Source organism: Acomys minous (genome assembly GCF_964271855.1).
Source record: "Acomys minous genome assembly, chromosome: 6".
NCBI lineage: Eukaryota > Metazoa > Chordata > Mammalia > Rodentia > Muridae > Acomys > Acomys minous.
This window is the reverse complement of record NC_140487.1, coordinates 116,881,318-116,902,016: the sequence shown is the minus strand read 5'-3', so window position 1 is coordinate 116,902,016 and position 20,699 is coordinate 116,881,318. Positions and strand designations below refer to the sequence as shown.

The 20,699-nt window shown below is 52.9% G+C and overlaps 1 protein-coding gene across 5 annotated transcripts in view; it reads left to right on the top strand.

The window, feature by feature from the left end:
• The window catches only part of IGSF21 (immunoglobin superfamily member 21), a 375,328-nt gene that overhangs the window by 166,477 nt on the left and 188,152 nt on the right, over positions 1-20,699 (top strand). Inside the window, exon 1 of one of the 5 annotated variants that reach the window (XM_084787970.1) lies at positions 7,967-8,346. The exons of 2 other annotated variants lie outside the window; for them this stretch is intronic. Coding sequence is in view for 2 of the 3 variants with exons in the window: in XM_084787967.1 (XP_084644093.1) it covers positions 13,895-13,964 (70 nt within the window). In the remaining variant the exon portion in view is untranslated. Of the gene's footprint in view, positions 1-7,966; positions 8,347-13,053; positions 13,222-13,732; positions 13,965-20,699 lie in introns of those variants that run through there. 2 more of the 5 variants (XM_084787968.1, XM_084787967.1) reach the window with 2 other exon arrangements.

Sequence of the window (20,699 nt, the reverse complement as noted above, 5' to 3'; positions counted from 1 at the left end):
GTGTGGCGGCTCGCCACCGAGGCTGGGGTTGCCTGAGTGGCTTCCAGGATGTCCTGGATGGCAGGGAGTGGCTTCATGGCTCAGGAACCAGCTAGGTCCTCTCTCCTCCTCCCTCTGCCCTCCCTTCCTCTGCCTCTTTGTGCAGCAAGTGAAGATTGCAGGGTTCCCGGACCTGGCATATATGGTGGGTTCCAGAAATGCAAAGGAGAACGAGTAGGTTAGCCTTGGCCTTCGTGGTGCTTGCAGTCCAGAGCTACAGCTGTTGAACTGCCATGGCTGTGGGGCCAGAGTGCTTACTGTAGGATCCCCAGAACTCACAAGAAAGCCAGGCACGGTCATACCCCAAATCCCAGGACTGGGAGGGCAGAGACAGGTGGGTGGCAGGGCCTGACCCCATAGCCAAAAGTGGGCCTCCAGGATCCACGAGAACCTGTGGGAAAGCGGCTGAGGAAAGACATTCCAACAACAGCCTCTGGCCTCCACACATGCCTGCATGGAGTGGGGGTGGGGATACCCCATACACACACATAAACACATACACAGATACACAAATACACATGAATATACACACAAATGCATACACATACATACAGACATGCACACAAACACACACACAAATATACACGAGTACACACATAAATGCACACACACACAGAGACATGCATACAAACACATACATATGCACACATAAATACACACAAATACACACATGAATACACACACAAATGTACACACATACACACACAAATACACACATATAGACATGCACACAAACACACATACACACATACAGTCACACACATATGCACCCATAAATGCACACACACAAATATACAATTCTATTTCAGCAAGTCCCACAAGCGGGCCGTTCTGTGCCATATTCCTTTGAAGTGGAGAGAGGAGCTGCCACTATGAATGGGGTGGGGGGAGGGTACTTGTGCATCTTTCCGGCCCAGGACAACACTTCAGGGAATGTCGTCATCACCTGCTAACCTCCTCGTTCAGATAAAAGATGGTGATCTGGAATCTGGGCTGCTCAGGACATACTTGTTATCTCAGAAGTCATAAGGCAGAGACAGGGAGATTGTATGTTGGAGGCTAACCTGGACTACATAGCAAATACCAGGCTAGCCTAGGCTACACAGCAGCATCCTGTCTAAAAGGACAGAGTTGCGTCACTAGGGGCCATATAAGCCTTCTGTGGGTGAGAGGGAGCAAGGTGCTTCACGCTCCAGCTTGGTTCCCTTTGCCATCGGTTTCTCAGTCTATTTAAAGCAACTGCTGTTGCCTTGCCATTTGGGGCCGTGATTTAAATTCTCTCTCTTTCTTTAAAGTGGCTTTATCTAAGTAAATAATGAGCAGAGTTAAAGAAAAATGTTAAACGCAATGCAAAACAGGTGGCACGCAGCAGGTAGTCTGTGGAGGTGGTGGTGGGCGCTGAGCCGTGAGCCACTGGGTGGGGAGGGAGCAGCCGGGCCTTTGATAGCCTAGGAACAGGTCTGGGCTTTGGGGGAACAGCCTGTGTGGTCTGTGAGTCTCTTGGAGTGTCATGGGGACCCAGGATAGGGACCATCTCAGGGATGGTCCTGGGGGAACCATGGAGACCAGGAAGCAATATGAATAGAGGCTGCCTGAGGGCAAGGTGGTTAGGACAGGAGTTGGCAGGGACCTAAAGAGGGTATAGTTGCCTGTGGATCTGCAGCTGGTACCTACTGAGCAGCAGCTGGCAGTCCAAGGTTAGCCTCCAAGGCGCTTAGCACATACCCAAGGGCAGGTGAGCTTTATTGCCAGCATGGGAGAAGTGGCCCACTTTTGCCCAGTCTCAGTTTCCCCATTTGTCAGGGAGGGGTGCGCGGCAGTGCTTGGTATACTAACCGTACCCTCCACATTGACATTGTCACAGTGGCAGATTTCCCCTGAGCCAGGAAAGAGGTGACCTGGCTTCTCCAGGACATCACAGTGTGCACGAGGTATGCCAGCTTCCGCACTGGCCTGTGACGGTCTTTGCCATGTGTCCTTCCAACTCTGGATGCTTCAGAATCCCCAGGCCCCCCTGGTCCCCGGCCATCTCGCTGATGGATGACTTCACCCCAGGGCGTACTGATTCGTCATTCCCAGTCTATTTTCCACTCTATTTCCCACGGAGATGTTCTTTCTTCTTAGATCCGTCCTGATCATCTTTCCTCACATCCCCACCGGCTCGTGCCGCATGCCACCCAAACCACATTCATCACCAGCAGGCTCCAACCTCACCACTCTAAGCAGGTACTCCCCAGTCACTACTCTGCCTGACTGGCGCAGGCAAAGGGAGCAGGCCCATGAGTGAGCCCGTGTAGTGGGCTGTGGAGTCTCCCTCTATTTACTGGCTTTTAAAAAGAACACTCAGTAGGGAGAAGCTGACCTGCCCCTCCCCCAAGTCTCCTCTGAGAACACCTGAGTCTGCCCACTCAACTCCCAGTTCCTTCCAAATTGATCAAGTTCTTTCCTCCTGACCCCCAGCTTCCCCATCCCAGCGCCTCCTCCATCTACCTGAAGGTTCAATTTGACTTTGATGGTGACTAACTTTGCCAACTGAAACTCAGGAGAGGCATATGCGCATATGACGCTCGGTGAAAATTGTGGTGACAAATGCCGGCAGCAATTTCTTCTCTGGCATGTTCTCTGAAGTGCCGCGTGGGGGCCAAGACAGAACTCCCCTGCCCCAAGAGGACTTGTGACTGTCCTGCAGCCAGTGCTGTCCTTGGCTCTGCCTCTGAGTGGGTCCTATCCTAGCCCTTGCCTTGCCTAGCCACCTCTCCTGGCTCTGTGTCCTGCATGACCCTTCAGGACATCTGGCGCCCCCTTGGGGACCAAGTTGGAGCAGGTGATATTTCTGAACTTAGTGCCTGTTCTGTGCACCAGACTGTTCAGATTGTTGGATAAGGACCCACTTCTGTCTTCTGTGGATGGATGGGTTGCTGTTTCTTTTCCTTGGGCACGGAGCTAGGTCATCAAGAATCCCACTTCCCTTGTTAGTGGGTGCTGGTGGATGCTCTCTGCCTTGCACTCTGCTGAGGTAGCCAACCCAAGTTTCCTTTCCATGACCTTTGTCCCTGGCTCATCCTGCCATACTGTTCTTCATATAATGGGGTTTGCTGAAAGTCAAGTTGAAATCATTCCCACTCATTCATTTTTCTTGCGCTGGGCATAATGTACACCAAACAATACCTACGGAAATGATCCACAGTTCATATGCAAATACTCATGTGGCTGGCTTTCCAACAGATAGTTTCTAATTGACCTTAGGGTGGCTGCAGGGACCTTGAAAAGGACTGGTTTGGTGGGAAGGCCCCCAGCCTGGGGGGGTCCTGAGCCTCGAGAGCTGATGTCTGTGAAAACACCTCGCCCCCACATTAACCTGTAACCCCATCACCCATTCTCCTGTAAGACTGAAGGCAGGGCGGGTCAGAGTGATCTGGAATCTTCCACAGCAGTGAGAACGGAAGGCAAGTCCCACCCGTGTCCACAAGAGCTTCTAAAGACTCACTCAGCTGCTGTTTCCCCGGCTGCAGGGACTCACATTTTACAGAAGGAGAAACTGGCTCAGAAGGGTTGAGTCACTTCCTCAAGATTCCACAGTCTTTGGAGATGAAATAGCACCCCTGTAGGACCCGTCTCAAGAGTAGATGTAAGAGAGAAAAAGGATACCCTGATGGCCGTGTGTGTCCGGAGTGCAGACCCATCCCTTCTGTGAACATCAGGTCTAGCTTGGGCCGAGGCTAAAGCTCGTTAAGATCCCTGTTCTCAAGTGGACACAGGCTCACGAATCAATGATTACTACTAGAAATTCTAAAATGGGAAGAGCCACCAACTCCATGGGGGGGGGGCGGGGACACAGGCTGGGGATATCGCTAATGTATGCGCAAGCCAAAACCATCACTGGAGAGGGCCACACCGGCTGGGTCTTGAAGATGCCATAGGAGGTTGCACTGGAAACACGGGAGCTGCAAAAACCAAGGTCTTGGTGTCTCCAGAGGGCATGGGGCACTTGGAGTTCTGGGAGGCAGAGAAAGAAGTGAGGTGGGCTGTGACACACTGCAGTGCGTCTTCAGTGCCAGATAGCTTTAGTGGAAGTCAGCAAGACCCTGGTGCTCATAGGCGACTTGACCTGGAATGGCTTAGAAGATAAGTCCCCTCCCCCACTCCCCCCCCCACTCCCCCCCCACTCCCCCCTCCTGTTCCCCCCCCCCCTTGTCAGCAGAGCTTATCTCCATTAGGTCATTAAGATAGGAAGACACACCCTATGCCCAGGGCCCTGGAGAGAATAAAGGAGAAATGGAGTTGAGAACCAGCACTCCTGGTTCTCCATTTCTTGACTGTGGGTACCATGTGACCAGCCGCCTCACACTCCTGCCGCCATGACTTCCTCCATGTTGGTCTGCCCTCTTGAACGGTTAGCCCCAATAAACTCTTCCCTCTTAATTGCTTTGATCGGGGTGTTTTAATCACAACAGTGTGGAAAGGGACTAAGATGCAACTGCATTCACAGCTCCATCCTAGGACTCATGAGAGTCTTGTTTCCCACTGAACAGGCCTCTAGGGGCCAACGGTCGCTAGTACTTCTGTCAGCTATGTGCACCAGGTTGCAATTCTGGACTTATGGTCCAAGATGGAGCTGCCTGGGCCAGGTCTGCTGCAAGTGGTACCAGCAGCGAATGTCCACAGAGCATCCTCTGTGTGTCCAGCACTGTGCCTGCTCTCGACTGCTTGAATTCACTCTCATGACATCTTTCTACCCCAAGAGGCACCTGCTAGTAAGGAATCATTATTTTGCAGAAGAAACTGCAGCCTGGAGATGTTAAGCCACTTTCCTCAAGGTGGTGTGGCTAGTGCGTGGCCATGTCTTCTGCCTGCCTGTCTCTGCTACCATGGTTTAACTTGAGCTTTGATAGCTCCCATCAGGCTCTTGGTGAGAGCTCTGGGGCTTTAGGACCTCATAGCTGAGCCTCTGGGGGAAGGTTACACAGGGCGCTCCCCACCATGCCTTTCCATCAATGGGAGAGGCTCCCTGTGCACTGTTGTCTCTGGCTTCATGATCATTATTTCTTTGCAGTGCATGGTTAACAGCTTCCTGCAGAAAGCATGCAAGCTGGGGCTTTAAACTTTAAAGAATTCTACTTACACAGCGTTGTTTCCCACAGAAAGCAGCCATATGGGCAGACTGTGTAGTTATATTTAGTGTGTCATGGGAGGCTGAGCAGACAGGTAGAGTGGGGTTAGATGGGTGTGTGGTTGACCAGGGAGGCATGGTCCGGGGTGATGGGTAATACACAGGGTTTACAGAAATTTCTCCCTCCTTCTGGAACCCCAGAGAACACGGCTTCAAGGAAACCTGTTGTTTAGTGTTCTAGGGCTGCCTACAGGGGTAGCCACCGAGGACACTCAAGGCTAGACAAAATGTCCTGCCTTCCCATGCTGTGGGCTGCCCCCAGGGCTTTTGACTTTTATACATGCCAAGCCCTCTGGTGAAACCACATCTTGGAACTGAGCCCTTCATGTGTGCTATGTGCGTCCTCTGAGACATCACTTTATTCATTCATCCAGTGTGGGGGTCACCTGTCATGCCCACACGCTGTGGAGCCCAGTGATGCCTTATGACTCATCCCCAGCCCCTCCCCCACACTCTAGCATGGGCCCTGGGGGCGATGCAGTCATCTGCAGAGTCTGGGGAGTTGGGAGATGTATATGTGTGCTTCCTGGGAGCTTAGGACTTTCACACTAGAAGATACCCAGAGCTATGAATGGACTCACTAGGCCATCAAAGACCAGGAAGGAAGGGAGGGAGGGAGGGAGCATTCCTAACTTCCTGTGCTCTGTCCATCCACCCACTCATCAATCCATGTATCTACCAGTCTATCCATCTGTCTGCCTTCTTTTTTTGTTTGTTTGTTTGTTTTGTTTTTTCAAGACAGGGTTTCTCTGTGTAGCCTTGCCTGTCCTGGACTCGCTTTGTAGTCCAGGCTGGCCTCGAACTCACAGCGATCCGCCCGCCTCGGCCTCCCGAGTGCTGGGATTAAAGGCGTGCGCCACCATGCCCAGCTCTGTCTGCCCTTCTATCCATACGTGCAGTCTCTCGTCCACCCACTCCTCCATTCATCCACGCCCTACCCATCCTACTATCCATTCATCTGCCCATCCTCTCATTCATCCATACTTCCATCCATACATCCACCTATCCTGTCGTCCGTTCATCCATTGTCCCTCTTCCCAACCATCCATCTGTCCATCCACCTGTTTAATCCATGTACCTATCTGCCTGCCTGTTCACTTACCCATCCTCTCATTCATTCATTATTCATACATGCATACATACATACATACATACACCCATCCATCCTCTCACCCACTCATCCATCTGGTTGCACATACATACATACATACATACATACATACATACATACATACATACACCCATCCATCCTCTCACCCACTCATCCATCTGGTTGCACATACATACATACATACATACATACATACATACATACATACATACACCCATCCATCCTCTCACCCACTCATCCATCTGGTTGCACATACATACATACATACATACATACATACACCCATCCATCCTCTCACCCACTCATCCATCTGGTTGCACATACATACATACATACATACATACATACATACACCCATCCATCCTTTCTTTCATTCACCCATGTTTGCCCATCCATCCATCCATCCATCCATCTATCCGCCCACCTGTCTCCCTATCCATGCCTCTAGCTGTACTCTGATCCACTTGCTGCCCATCTACCCGCCACATGCATCTTTCTCCAACCAGCATCTACTGAGTTCCCACTGTATTACAAGTGGCACAGCAGGCATTGGATGCGTGGGAACGAGACTGAGGCCGAGGCTTTCCCCTTGAGCTGCCTCCTCGAGGGCAGAACTAGAGAGTGAGGGTCTCCATGAGAGGGGAGAGGCACCTGCTAGGAGCAAGGAGAAGGCTAGAAGGAGCGATGGCCACACGTGGGGTTCAGTGGGGAGGGTCCCATCTGCTGCACATTTGCTATACTTCAGGTGTTGGGGCTGCAAACAAGAGCAACAACACACCAGTCACCATGACAAGGACCGTGTAGCTGGAGGCCGAGATCGCAAGTCTGAAGTGAAGAAAAGGGACCCCAAATGTGGCCCAAGAGGACCTTGGAAAGAAGGAAGGGAAGGTGTACCCCATATCTGACTGGCTCACTCACAGCTTCCACACTGTGCTCCCCCAGAATTCCCCAGTCTTCTACCAGGCAATCTAGTAGCACTGCTGGAGGCAGCACACAGGTTGCAGTGGCAGCTTGGCACGTGGGTCACGATGGTGGTGGAGAGGCTCATTGCTGACACAGACACTCCTGCCTTTCCGCCATCCTGGCTGGGCCTCCTAGGCTTGACTTTAGAAGGACCACAGCAGAGCAAGGCCTTCAGGGGTGGGGACAGAAGGAGGAAGGAAGTCCCAACCTCAGGCTGCAAGGTGCAGGTTCCACTCTCCTCACCTCGGCACATGGGGACACTGAGTTGTCCCGGGCCACCAGGAGGAACATAAATGCCTCAGATCCTTACCACCTCTCGTGTAGCATCATGCAGATTGCTGTGGAGGCCCCTCTCTCCATCTCTCCACCCATCCCTAAGATACCCCCTATGCCCCGCCCTCCCCACTGCCAGCCTACAGCTCCGCCTTGCCTCCCGGGAGCCTTGAATTAGCAGAAATGTCCTAGGATACCACGCTTCATTGTGTTTTATTAAGAGCACCCGAGCTGGCTCCGACTGGCACAGCTGCTGGCCGTTTCCACCCCTCCTCTCAGAGCAGGGCCTGAGCCACGTGTTACGTGCTACTGTGAGGAAGGAACCCTGCAGATGCACACGGACTCTAAGAGGGTGAACCCTGAGAGGTGTTCACACATCTCTAATCTATCTGGGTTTATAGTAAGTAGCCATTTGGAAGATGGGCTCTGAGAGGCTGAGGGACCCGGCCAGAGTCACATAGCACAGGGCAGGTATGCCTAGTCTTGAGGTCATGACCCTTCCCCCTCCCCACTCTGGGCTCGCTGCAGATCCAAGAGTAGACCTCTTTCCCCTGCTGACCACAGGGATGCTGATGATGCTCACCCAGCAGCTTGCGACTCTGGGTCTGAAACCAGAGAAAGCACAGACATCTGGCTAGATCGGCTGGAGAAGCCACCCTCTCCCCACTGCCTGGAGGATGCTGTGGAGGGCATGGCGAGTGGAGGGCGTGGCGCTTCGGTTAGTAGCCATGGAACACATATGGTGGCAGTGTCTCGGAGCCTCCTGGAAGGACCAGAGGTATCTTTAGTGGTAAGAAAGGAGGAGGGTGCATCTTGCTCTTCATATTGTTGCTGTTGTTACTATCAGCTAAAATCTCCTACTCGCTTGTCTAACACTGATCTACCAGGTGCTGGCCAATGTGGCACTGTAAATATGTGGCTGTGGCCCTGCAGTGAACAGAGCAGCCCAGGACAAGAAGCCATTGAGGGATCTGGAGGTGGGGTTGGGAGGAGGAAAGGTAATCCAGGGTGGCTTCTCAGAGGAGGTGTCTTTGTGCCGAACAAGAGGAAGGAGGGAAGTGGGGAGAGTTCAGCTCCGTCAAGCTCTAGCCAAGGTGTGTGTTAGTCACTGTCTCCTTCCTCTAATGGATCCTTACCTTCTGTCATCTGCAGTTCCCTGGTACCCTTTTGGCCTTGGCTACCAGAACAAGCCATTCTAAGCCCCCTAAAAACAGAGGACAGGAGGCGGGGCCAAATACATGCTGGACCAAGTCTGGATGGCTTTACTGTTGAGCTCCTTGGTGGGTCCTGTACTGTCTCTATTTCGCAGATGAGAAAACTGAAATGGCAGGGTGCTGTTTTTAGGGGAGCTGGGTTCCCCTGGAGCCTATCTATCGCTCTTGACTCCACTCTGTGTGTGTCTGAGGGGGTGGGAGTGGAATAGAGCAGTGATGATCTCCCCCTCTCCTGGTCCGTTCCACTGGGTCCTCAGATGGCCTCTGGTCCCACAGGCCCTAGTGAGGGCACAGTGGGCTAGGTGGCAGGGAGCCATATGTATTGATGTCCCTCGGAGCTGGCAGGCGACGGGAGGCAGAAAGGTATTAATTAGCAGTTATTTGCTGGCAGCGTAGAGATGGATAGAGATTGAGGTGTCGGCCCGCACATCCGTTTTGTAGCAGCCGAGGAGCAGCGGTAAATCAGCGCTATGAATCGATGCTGTGAGAAGGAGATACGTTTTAATCTTATTAGTGGTGTAGCATTATGGAGCCCAGAAAAGCCCCACTCACGCCTAGGAGGGAGAGGCTATTGTGTGTGAGGGGCGGGGGATGCCTGTCGGGGGAGTCCAGTCAAGGGGTCGGCAGAGGGGCCCTGCCAAGCTTCCTGGTGTCTTTGTCATGGATTTAGCCCTACTGTGTGTCCCTCTGGGGCCTTCTCAGGAATGGAGGGCTCTGAGTTGTGCCCTGGGTTCATCTGCATGGCCCAATTAGGGGCTGGACCTCAGCCCTGGATTACCCAGGGTCAGGATCAAAGTTAATCCCCACCTGCTTCTTGGTGAGGGGCGGAGGCTGGGAGAGGGATGTGACCAGAATCATGGCAGGTATTGGGTGCTACTCTGAGCAGCTTGGGCTTCATCCCTGCCAGGAACTTAGGAGGTGGGCATGTTTGTGTGCATGAGTGCAGGTGCATGTGTGCATGGCATGTATTCAAAGGTTGGAGGGCAGCCTCGGGTGTGGGTAGTCACTCTCCATCTATTCTGAGACCCCCATCACATTGCATACTCTGGGGCAGCTGGCCTCAGAGCTTCCATTGACACCTCCCATCTCGCCATAGGAGAACTGGGGTTTCACTCACCACTATGCCCGGCTCTCCATGAGCTCCAAGAGAGTCAAACTGAAGTCCTCACACTCTCACAAGTACCCACTGAGCCACCTCCTACCCTGTCGCCTCCTCTTTCCCCAGGAGAAGAGATGAGGGTTCCCTGTGGATTGGGGAAAGCCATCCAAGAAGACAGCCACCACTTATGGTGGCTTCTTGTCCATGCTTGGGGACAGAACAGCAGTAATGTGTTTTGCTCTCTCCTTTCCATGTGTCTTAGAAATAGGAAACACATTGGTGGCCCAGAGTTGACTTCCTGTTCCATCTTCTGCACCCAGAGGCAAGGAAATACATTATCTGTAATCCTGCAACCATGACTCCCTCACGTACACTTCCTGTGGCGAATTTACTGTCCGGATAACAGGTGTGGGAGTCAGGTGCCAGTCCTGACCCACTATCTGTCATCTGTGTGGCCCTAGGTGAGTAACGCCACCTCCTTGAGCCTCACTTTTCCAATGTATAAATGGGGGAACAGCTGCCACACATAGTTGTTTTGAAAGTCAAAATGAGTAATTCTCTCACTCGCAGAACAGCTCTTTGTATAGTGTAGCAGTTAGCCATGTGGTGCTGTAACAAGCAAGCCTCCAGCTGCCTCAGAGGGCTCACCTCCTGTCTGTTTTCCTGCTCACACAAAGGCCCACTGCAGATGGCTTCCCTCCATACAAAGCCATGGATCCAGACTCCATCTGCATGGCAGCCCTGATGCCCTTTCATGGGGCCAGTATCTTCCTGCTTTCTGCCCAACGGAAGAGAAAGGAGAGGGAAAAGCCTTTCCTAACTATTTAAGGATTGGCAGCCACCTCCTTTGCTTGACCATCTGTGTGCACCTGTGTCAGCTTTGTGTACACGTGTGCGCAGGTTGGGGACAAATAGGCCACTAGGGTACCAGGGGCAAGTAGAGACAGCCTTGCTGAGGGAGGCCATGGTTTTCTGGGACTTTAGTAGTTGCAGCTCCATGATCTGTGTGACAGTGTGTCTCTATCGCATGAACTCATCTGCCTCAAGATGCCTGCTGCCCCAGCACCCAGCATGGAGCCAGATACACTGCTTATGCATCATGCAACACAGGGACCAGTGGACAGAGAGAGACTGGGTCAGTCCACAGGGCCCTGTGGCTCTCCTGGGATTTACCTCCAGCCTGTGTGACCCTGGGGACCCAGTGAGCCTCATGAACTAGACTGTTAGAGTCCTGCCTCTTTGCAACTTTAGTGTGTGTGTGTGTGTGTGTGTGTGTGTGTGTGTGTGTGTAAGGTCTCGTGTCTATGGAGTGGGGGCCTCTGTGGGCAGCAGAAAGAGGGCCAAGGTGATGGAAAGGACCCCCTTGGTCCTTCCTTGGCAGAGCCCTGAAAGCTAGCCTCCCATCCTGCCAGTTGTTAACTACCCCTCTATGTTTCCCTGTGCTTGAGGCCCTGGAGGGTACCGTGGTCAGTGTGGCAGGTGTCCTGTGGTCACTTTACCATCTGGGGTGTTCCTGCTAGTCCTTGCTTTCTGCCCTGGTGGCCAGCGAAACACACAGACTGTATAGGGGATTAGGCAGGCAGGCAGGAGCAGGAGGGGACCGCTGTGACAAGTTGAGTGGGTTCATCTTCTTTGCCAGCCTGGCAAGAACTTAGCTTTAAATCCTTAACCTAAATGGAGCCATCTCCACCCCGCCACCTCCCCCTAAGATGCAGAACACTTTTTCGGAGCAATTAAGGAACAGCATAAATCAGGCCGGGTTTAAAAGCTCCCTCCATCTGACTCTGTGGCTGGCTAAAAGTAGAGACTCCATAAAGGAGGGGGCAGGGAAAGCAGAGGTTCGCCAAGGCTGGGAGGGGTGGGGGTGGGGAGCCAGGTTTCTGGTCAGAGCTGGAGCTGCTGAGCCGGGGTCACCAGCCCTACCTCACCTCTGGAGAACTCTGGTTATCTGACTCTAGACTTTGGTCTCAAATGTCCTGCCCTGGTTAGCGCTGTGCTTATGGGGGGAGAGAATGAACTCATACACATTTGCTGTGTGATCTTGAGCAAATTGTTCTACCTCTCTGAGCCCACAGTGTCTGCATCTAACTGTGAGCAGATGAGGTTTTCTGCGAGCGCTGCTGAGCATGGTAGGCTGGGGTGCAGGCTGAGCGTCCATAGCAACGCCCAGGTGAGAATGCATTCAGAATTGGTCTTCAGGCTTACATGTGCCTAGTGTGCCGTCCTGGCCATGGGTCTGAAGTCTACACGGTACATTGGAATTCGGTATATATCACTACATTTTATACAAGGAGCCCATGGGGAAGTTGAGACCAATCAAATGGTTCCTTGCACAAGACAAAGTTTTTTGCAGTGTAGAATTGTCCACATATGTCACCACACATCTTTCAGAAAGTTACAGGCCTTGGAGAATCTTGAACTTCCGATTAAGGGTACTTGACTTGGATTCACAGCCTCTGAGACCACAATATCCTTCTGCCCCCATCTGGCCTGAGACCCTTCCCCTGCAATTGGCCACCATAGCACAGGGTGGGAACAGGAAATGTGACCGTCACCTTAGCCAATAGTGACATACCTCCATGGTGGATAGTCTCTATCCTTCCCTCCCCAAACTAGTACAGGCTAGCTCATGGCAAGCTCATAGCACAGGCATAACAACAGCATCCCTGAGGACTAATGGGGGTCCCTGAAGACTGATGGGGTCTGTCCCCGATGCTCACACAGCATCTCCCTCCTCTCGGAGCCTAGGTGTCTTGTGCACAAAGAGCATGATGGCAGGAGCATTCCCTTCGCAGGTGAGGACCGAGTGAGACCCATGTCACACCCAGGGGTCATTTGCCGGGTCCCTACCATGTGCTGGGCATCGGAGTACCACTCTCCAAGGAGCTGGTGGCAGTGAGAGCCAAATGTTAGAGTGGCTGGGGAGCATGCAGCTGCTCTGGGGTGAACAGGTGAGAGATAAGTGAGCGAGTTCAGGGAGGAAAGAATGGAGAAGGAAGTGACTGAGAAGTGAATGGATGGGTGAGTGAGCGAGTGGATGAGTTAGGAGGGAGGGAAGGGGGGAGGGAATGGATCAGGGAATAAATGAACGAGCAACTAGATGGACGAGTGAATAGAAGGCAACTCCTTCCCTCTGAGGCCCCCTTATCCTACCCTACAGCTCTCGCCCCTGGGGAGTTCGTGCACAGCTGTGGAGACGTGGTCCTGCCCAGCCTCTGTCAGCAACTGAGACCACACATAGTCCCGTCCAGGGCTAGGTATTCACTCATCTCATATCCGCGACCCCAGAAGCCCTGTTTGTGGACCACTATGACAGCCCTCTCTGAGGGATGGGGTCGTGGCTCCCCCTGGGGTGAGTTAATTGCTCCCAGCTTATCGGGCCCATCTCCAGGCCTCTTATCTGGGAGTAAGCATTTGGGCAAACACATTAGGGCCAGCTGGAGCCTTTGGATAAACACCTGCCGCCTCTCTTGGCCCGAAGCTGGGTGCTAGGCTGGCTAGCACCTTTCTGGTCGAGCCTTGCTATTACCCACCACCAAACCTGTCCAGCCACCCAACACTAAGCTCCAGGGGTCCTGACAATCTGCCCAAGTCCTCGCTTTCCATCTGCGGCCGGCCGTGAGTAGGCACACAGCTGCGGCCCAGCCATGGGCCTCAGTCAGCCCAGGGAAGCAGCGAAGGTGAAAAGACCTACACATAGTTCCCGCCTAAGGCTGGGAGAGCCTGGAACATTTCCTGGTCAGCACCCAGTGCTCCCCTCAGCCCTGGGATGCATGGGCCGTTATTATTCCTACTTCACACTTGGGACAACCGAAACCCAGTGTAGTCACTAGTAGGGGTGACAGTGGCTCACCTCGCCCTCCTGTTTAGAACTGTCTGTGGTTTCCCGTACCTGAGGCCCCGGGCCAGCCAGTGGGTCATTTTGGATATAAGAGATCTCTGAGTCTGCTCTTAACATCCTCACCACCACGCCCAGTGAGGGGAAGTGGAGAATTAAATGGAGCTCACAGCTGGAATCTGTTTGCATGAGTTTCCACCACAGAGGGCGGATTTTCATGTGTTTATCATCTGATGATCCCACCACAACCCTTCGAGGTATGAGCAAGACATATTTATTTAACAAATATTTATGTACTACTTACTGCGCACTGGGCACGATTCAAAACACCTCATGAATATTAATATCCTTAATCGGCGTTAAAGACACTGCGCCAGAGCCTACTGTTGTCCCCATTTTATGAATGAAGAAATCGAGGCACAGAGAGGTGAAAGTCACTGACTCAAGGCCACATAGCAAATGAAGAATAGCGGTCCCTTGATAAGGCTGTGACTCCTTCAAGCACCTGTGCCTGCCCAGACTGGCGCTAAGGATCTGGAATTGCCAGGGCCAGGATTAACACGTGGGCGCCTGCATCAGTGAGCTTTAAGATCTGTATCTTGCAGGGGATATAACATAATCCCTCCCAGGATGCAAGATGCCTTTCTTCCCTGCTGCAGCTTTGTATGGATGTGGGGTTTTACATCTTCCATGACAAGGCCATGGACAAGGCGGGGGCCAGGGGCACAGTCCCTCACTTCTCAGGGTCACTGGGCTTTGGGAGTTCCCTTCAAAGCAGAGCTGGTTGCAGGGGTTTGAATATGGCTGGTGTCTTTGAGAGGCAGCTGCAGTGTGGAAAAAGAGACCGATGACCTGCTGATGGCCAGGGACACTTTGGAGTGCCAAGTCCTGCCTGGGCCTACATTGAGTCAAGCACATAGGTGGCATGCTCCCCTTGGGTGACAGTATGTGTAGGGGATGTCCAGTGTGATGGCTAAGATTTTTACAGAAGGGGAAACTGAGGCACAGAGAGGCAGCCCCACAGTCCAGGCTTCAGGCTGCCAACCATGGAGCATCAATGGTGTGCCCACTGCATGCTGGCTGGTGGCTATGTCCTGACAGTGGCTTCAGTGGGACTTAGTGAAGGAGCCTTTGCCCCTCCTGGGCTCAATTTTTTTTTCTTGACCATCTTGCGATGGTCCCAGTCGCAGATCCTTTTATTCTGTTCAATAAAGACAATTTGTGGCATATGTAACCCCAGCACATGACATTTAAACCTCTATAAAATGTTTTGCGTGAGTAAATTCACTCCCCTTCCCTCCATGAATGCATGAGGAAGGAACGCGCAGCCACTACACAGGAGTTCAGGCTGACTCAGGCTCAACCTATTTCTAGGGGCTGTGCTTGGGTCACCACCACCACCACCCCCACCCCCCCACCCCCCGACCACGAGAGCCAGGCACTCAACCTCTCCCATTGCTGGAAGATTGTGGGGCTTCTTAGGTGATGTGCCCCACTTTCTCCTCTCCCAGTTGGCTCATGGCCTCTGGGATCTCCCACCCTCTTTCTGGCACTCTGGTATCCTCAGGGTCTTCACCCCTGAGCCAAGAGCCACCCAGCTGGACAAGACTGTGGGCAGGCCCCCATTGTATGCTGGTAACTGCCCATCTGATTTCGGTTGCTGTAACAAAATACCAGAGACTGTGTCATTTATAGCAACGTGGAAGTTTATTTGCCTTGCAGTCCCGGAAGCTGGAAATATGGAGCCAGGTACTGGCATCTGCTTGGCAGCAAGTGAACTTGGGGCACAGCTAAGGGTTCAGCCCAAGCCTGGGTTGAAGTCTGTCCCTGCTGTGTATAAGAGTATGACCCAGGACAGACTGACCAGCTGCTCTGGACCTGTGTCCTCCTCTGTGAGATATAGGCTGGCTAAGTTAATTGTGCCTGCTGTTGCTTGCATCCTAACCCTGTGGCCCTTCTTGTGCCCCCATCCCACTGTAAGATCAGCTCTGTCTGAGGGCCCACCCCAGAGCTGAGAGTCCATTCCCACAGTGGTTCTGAGTCAAGGGCAATGGGAGAGGGAGGGCGGGTCCCCAGCCACACTGGGCCTAACTGCGCACAGGCCAGCTGAATGGACATATGTAGGAGGGGGAAATATTCATGGCAAAAGGGGGGGGGTGATCTAGGCCCCATCTGCTAACAATAACATGCTGGCTTTAAAGCGAGAAAAATCGGCATCCAGCACAAGAAGTGGGCATGTCCCGCTGTCCCACTCTTTGGATGAGCAATGTTGGTTAGCTGGCTCTCCACTGGCTGAGTGGGATGAAGGTGGAGGAAGAAGTGCCTGGAGCCCAGGCCTGAGCACAGGAAATGAAGACAGGGAGTGGGGGAAAGAGGAGGTGGGAAGGCTGCTGGGAGAGGCCCTGGGGCCCTGGGACCCTGTTCCCTGTTCCACTCTTGCAGGAGAAACGAGGCAAATGGCTTCACCTCTCTAGCCCTCCTTTTCCTTATCAGTAAAAAATGGGAGAAATAATAACAAATTCTGCTAGTTTGGCCTGTTCTGTCTTCAGTTTCCATCTTGACCTGTACAGTCCATAGCCAGGATCTCACACACACTGTGTCTGGCCCAGGAGACCCCGTGTAGTGTGAACTATACCCCACACTTAGAGGCCCTTTACCATCTTCAGAGCAGCCTGAACATGTGTTCAGAGAGGCTGATCCACTGTCCACTGTCACACAGCATCTGACAGCACGGTCAGCACTAGAACCACAGAATCAAACTCCTGGCTTGGGATGGGGCATGGCAGTTAGTATGGGTCTCCAGAGCCCACTCCGCCAGCCCTTAGGTTAGTCTGCAGGCAATGTTCAGTTGACCTGGTGTAAAAGGGGGGGGGGGCTGCCCTCTGTGCCTCAGTTTCCCCATTTGTGGTCCTCAAGGGTGGTATTCAGATGGAGATGAGGATGGCCCTGGAGCCTGGCAGCAGCCACCACTGTCCCAGGAGAGGAAGTATCTGGGAAGCCAGGGCTTCCCACAGGCTCAGATGAGCCCACTTACAAAGGAGCTCTACATTTTTTTTTTTTTATTCTGAGAGCGAGGCCCAAAAGCTGTCGGTAATCACAGAGTGTTTGAGGCACACAACAGAAAATAGCGCCAAGTCACTAGGCGTCATTATCCCACCCCGCCATCCTGAGCAGGGGGACATTGTCAGCTGGAAGGAAAACAGAGGGGGGAACGGAGAGATTTCCATCTTAAAAGCTGTCACCCGGCATCCGGTGTTGAGGCTGCCCCGGCCTTTGTGCCTTGGCTCTTACACAGGTGTCTAAAAGCCACCCATTACCCTGTTTTCACCACCAATTTCCTGGATTCATCCTCCTGAACCACCTGGGGGACTTTATAGACACACAAAGGCATTCAAAGTTAATGGTGAAGCCAGTGTGGAAACTCAGCCGTAAACCCGCCTCCTCCCTGTGCCCAGCATCCATCCGGTCCCTCCCAGCTCCTGCCTGTCAGTGTGGGCTTTGCTGTCCCAGTTGGCGCTGGGCCCTGGGATGCAAGGAATGGTGGCAGCCAAAGTCCTAGGGTGACCTTCTCCCAGCTAGGGACATTCATGTCTGCCTAACAACAAACAGGCAATAAATACGGTTATAATTTATGTAGATGTTTTGAAGTCCTGCGGAAAGGCGAGTGGAGACCAGGATGGTAATATCCCTCATGTCAGCGTTGAGGGCAATCAGTAGTTCAAGTTCATGGTGAGCATGCATGCGAGCCTCTGGGAACACAGATGCGGGGGGGGGGGGCGGTGTGCGTCCTTAGTGTGTCCTTGGGCCCCAAAGAGTTCTGGGAGGAGACAGCCCAGATGTGGAAGGGATGTTTTCTGCGGCGTTAGCATTTCCTAGCTCTGTGTTCTTCCTTCTGCGGACCTGGAAGGGACAGAATCCCGACCTGGTCTTTTAGGGCTGGGTGAATCAGAGTTGTAATCTGCCTGTACTATGCAACTTTGAGCAGGTCTCCCACCCTCTCTGATGCTGTTGGGACAAGGGCACCGTGAAGAGTTGGCAGAGTTGGAGGTGAGACATGCCAGCGGCTCCCACCCACCTCGGTCACTTTTGCACTTTCTTGCAAATTTGTATGGGCCAGACTGGTTTCTGAGTCTACCTCAGAGCCCCCAGTGAGAAACCCTATGTTTCTGCTGGACAGTGGTCCCTGTGTGGAGTCATTGTGCGTACGTTCTGGTTCGTGGCCTGGAACCACTGAGCCTGTACCTCCCTCCCTTCCATCTCCTCCAAAGTGGAGGGTCATTTGGCCTCATCCCACACCCTTTGGCCCATGCTGGAGAGGAGACTCCTCTCATATAGAGGGACTAAGAGGAGCAGGGTAGGGTCCTCCAGCCAAGATTGTTGAAGCCTCAGAGAGTCCCAGGAGTCTTTTGGGATTCCCACTTTACCCCCATCCCCCTTAGCACCCTTCCCAGCTTCCCTTAACCAGCTTCCAGCAGATCCTGTGAGGGGAACATGGCTTCCCCCAGGTCATCAGATAAGAAGAGCACCGCTGAGAGACTTTAGGTGACAACTCAAGGTCAACAGTGAAGCCAACGTGTGTCTGGGGGGCGGCACATGTGCCTCCTCTTCTCAGTCACGCCCCCCATCCAAATCCGGCTGCTTCTCTCTGTTGCCACTACCGCCCCCAACCCAGGCCACCATCTGCCATTACTGCTTCCTCCCAGCTGGCCCTGGCTGCGGCTCTCCCCCCCAACCCCCACCTCAGCTCCTCATGGTGCCCAGAGACATGTTATTAAAATGTAAATCAGATCCGATTGCTTCAAACCTTCCAAGGCTGTTGTACTTGACTCCTAATCCCACAGCTCATCCAGTCTGGGCAGGCTGCTGCCTCTGTGACCTTACCTCCTCTCCTGTCATACAACACACACACACACACACACACACACACACACACACACACACACACACACACGGCTTCAGCTCCCCCCCCCCCCAGGGCCTCCTGGCTGTCTCCCCACACCTCTTGTGAGCGCCTGTGCAAACCCAAGATGCTTACCTAAGGTGGTGCAACTCGTTAGCGGTAGAGCTGGGATTTGAACCCAGGCATTACTGCTTGGCCTGCAGGCTCTGTGCCTTAGCACTGGATTGTGAGCTGGTTTGTTTTGTTCTCTGCATTGTTTCCAGTGCTCAGGGCAAGGTGTGCTTGCAAGATAAAGGGACATGGACCCAAGTGAGCAAGACCCAGAGGGGCCCTCAGAGGCCAGACCCAAGGAAACAGAAGTGAGTGGAAGAGGCAAGTCTGTGCCACTTAGGGAACATTTCAGTTAGTGAAGGCTATTTGTATGCAGTGGGGAGCAGCTGCCCCACACAAAAGGACCAGTGTTTGCTACAAAGCGCAGACCCAAAGGCCCAGGGCATGAGCTTGAGCGAGTCATGCCTGGGGCCCTGTGAGGCGGCCTGCTATGTGGCTATATCCCCAGGTCCCAACAGGCTGAGTACAGGGACAAGGCTCCGGGTCTGTATTGGCCTGCATAGCACCTCCCTGTGGACAACAGGGGTTAAGCATGTGCCACACGTGTGCTCCTGAGCTCTGCCAGTCAGTGCTGGGACACCATGAGGCCACACTGGGTAATGATGCATAGAGAGATGGGAGGGCAGGGAGGTTGGGGTGCTTTGAAGGCCATGGCTGGAAGGTCCTGGAGACCTGGGGCCTGGGGGCAGGGCAGGGAGAGACATGCTCTGTGGTAGGGAAGGTAACTAGACAGAAGGGACATACATAAGTGTAGGCATTTGACTGCACGGTTAAACCACAAATCAGTGTTGTCAGTACTGGCCTAGATAAGACACATGGCTGTTGCTACTTAGAATTGGTATGGTGTATCTCATGGAGCTGGCTGGATGCCTGACCAGCACACTGTTGTCCCCAGTGTTGCCCGGCTCAGCAGCTGGTGTCACACGTGGTGTAGAGGCATCCTAGCAGGGTAAGCCCTGAGCTCAGCTCTCCTCAGCAACCTTTCCTCAGCTCCGTGACCACATCCCAGTGTCTCCCTCCCCATCACTTCTCTATAAAATAGGGTCTCAAGGTCTACCCTAGGGTCTGAGGCTTCTGAGAACCCCAGTGAAGCTGAGCAGAATGTGGGCTCTGAGCATCTGGAATCCAGAAACCCCAAATCTGAAATGGTCCCAAGTCCAAATGCCGGCCCATTGTCATGATGGAAAATTCCACTCTGGGAAACTGTTTCCTGCACAAAATAATTAAAAGCATTGTTATGTGGCCTGGTGGTGTTGCCCAGTGTGCTGAGTGTGCACTCACACTGCCAAAAAACCAATCATCCATCCATCCATCCATCCATCCATCCATCCATCCATCTATCCATGCATCCACCCATCCATGCATCCATCCATCCACCCACCCATCCATCCATCTACCCATCCATCCACCCATCCACCCACCCATCCACCCATCCATCCATCCATCCATCCACCCATCCACCCACCCATCCACCCACCCATCCACCCACCCATCCATCCATCCACTTGATGATATGAAATTACCAGAAGACTGTGTCAGAGTGCAAAGCAAGATGAATTTGGTATTCAGAAGATGGCTAATCTTAGTTGTCCACGTGACAGGGTCTGGCATCACCAAGGAGACAAGCCTCCTAGCCATGTCTGTAGGGGGTTTCTAGATTGAGTTAGCCGATGAGGGAAGACCCATCCTGGATGTGGGCGGGACCATCTTATAGGCTGGGGTCTGGGACTGAATAAAGAGGAGGAAGTGATCTGAGCGCCAGCACCCGTCTCTCTCTGCTTCCTGACTTTGGATTAATGTGACCTCAAGCTCCTGCTGTCATGCCTGTACCACCATGGGTGTGAACCAAAGCAACAGTCCTTGAATCAGGTGTTTTTGACACAGTGACTAGAGATGAGCCATTTCTTTTTTGTTTTGTTTTGTTTGTTTTTTTTTAGACACCAAAAATTTTTAAGTCAGTTTTTTAAAGGGAGACAAGAAA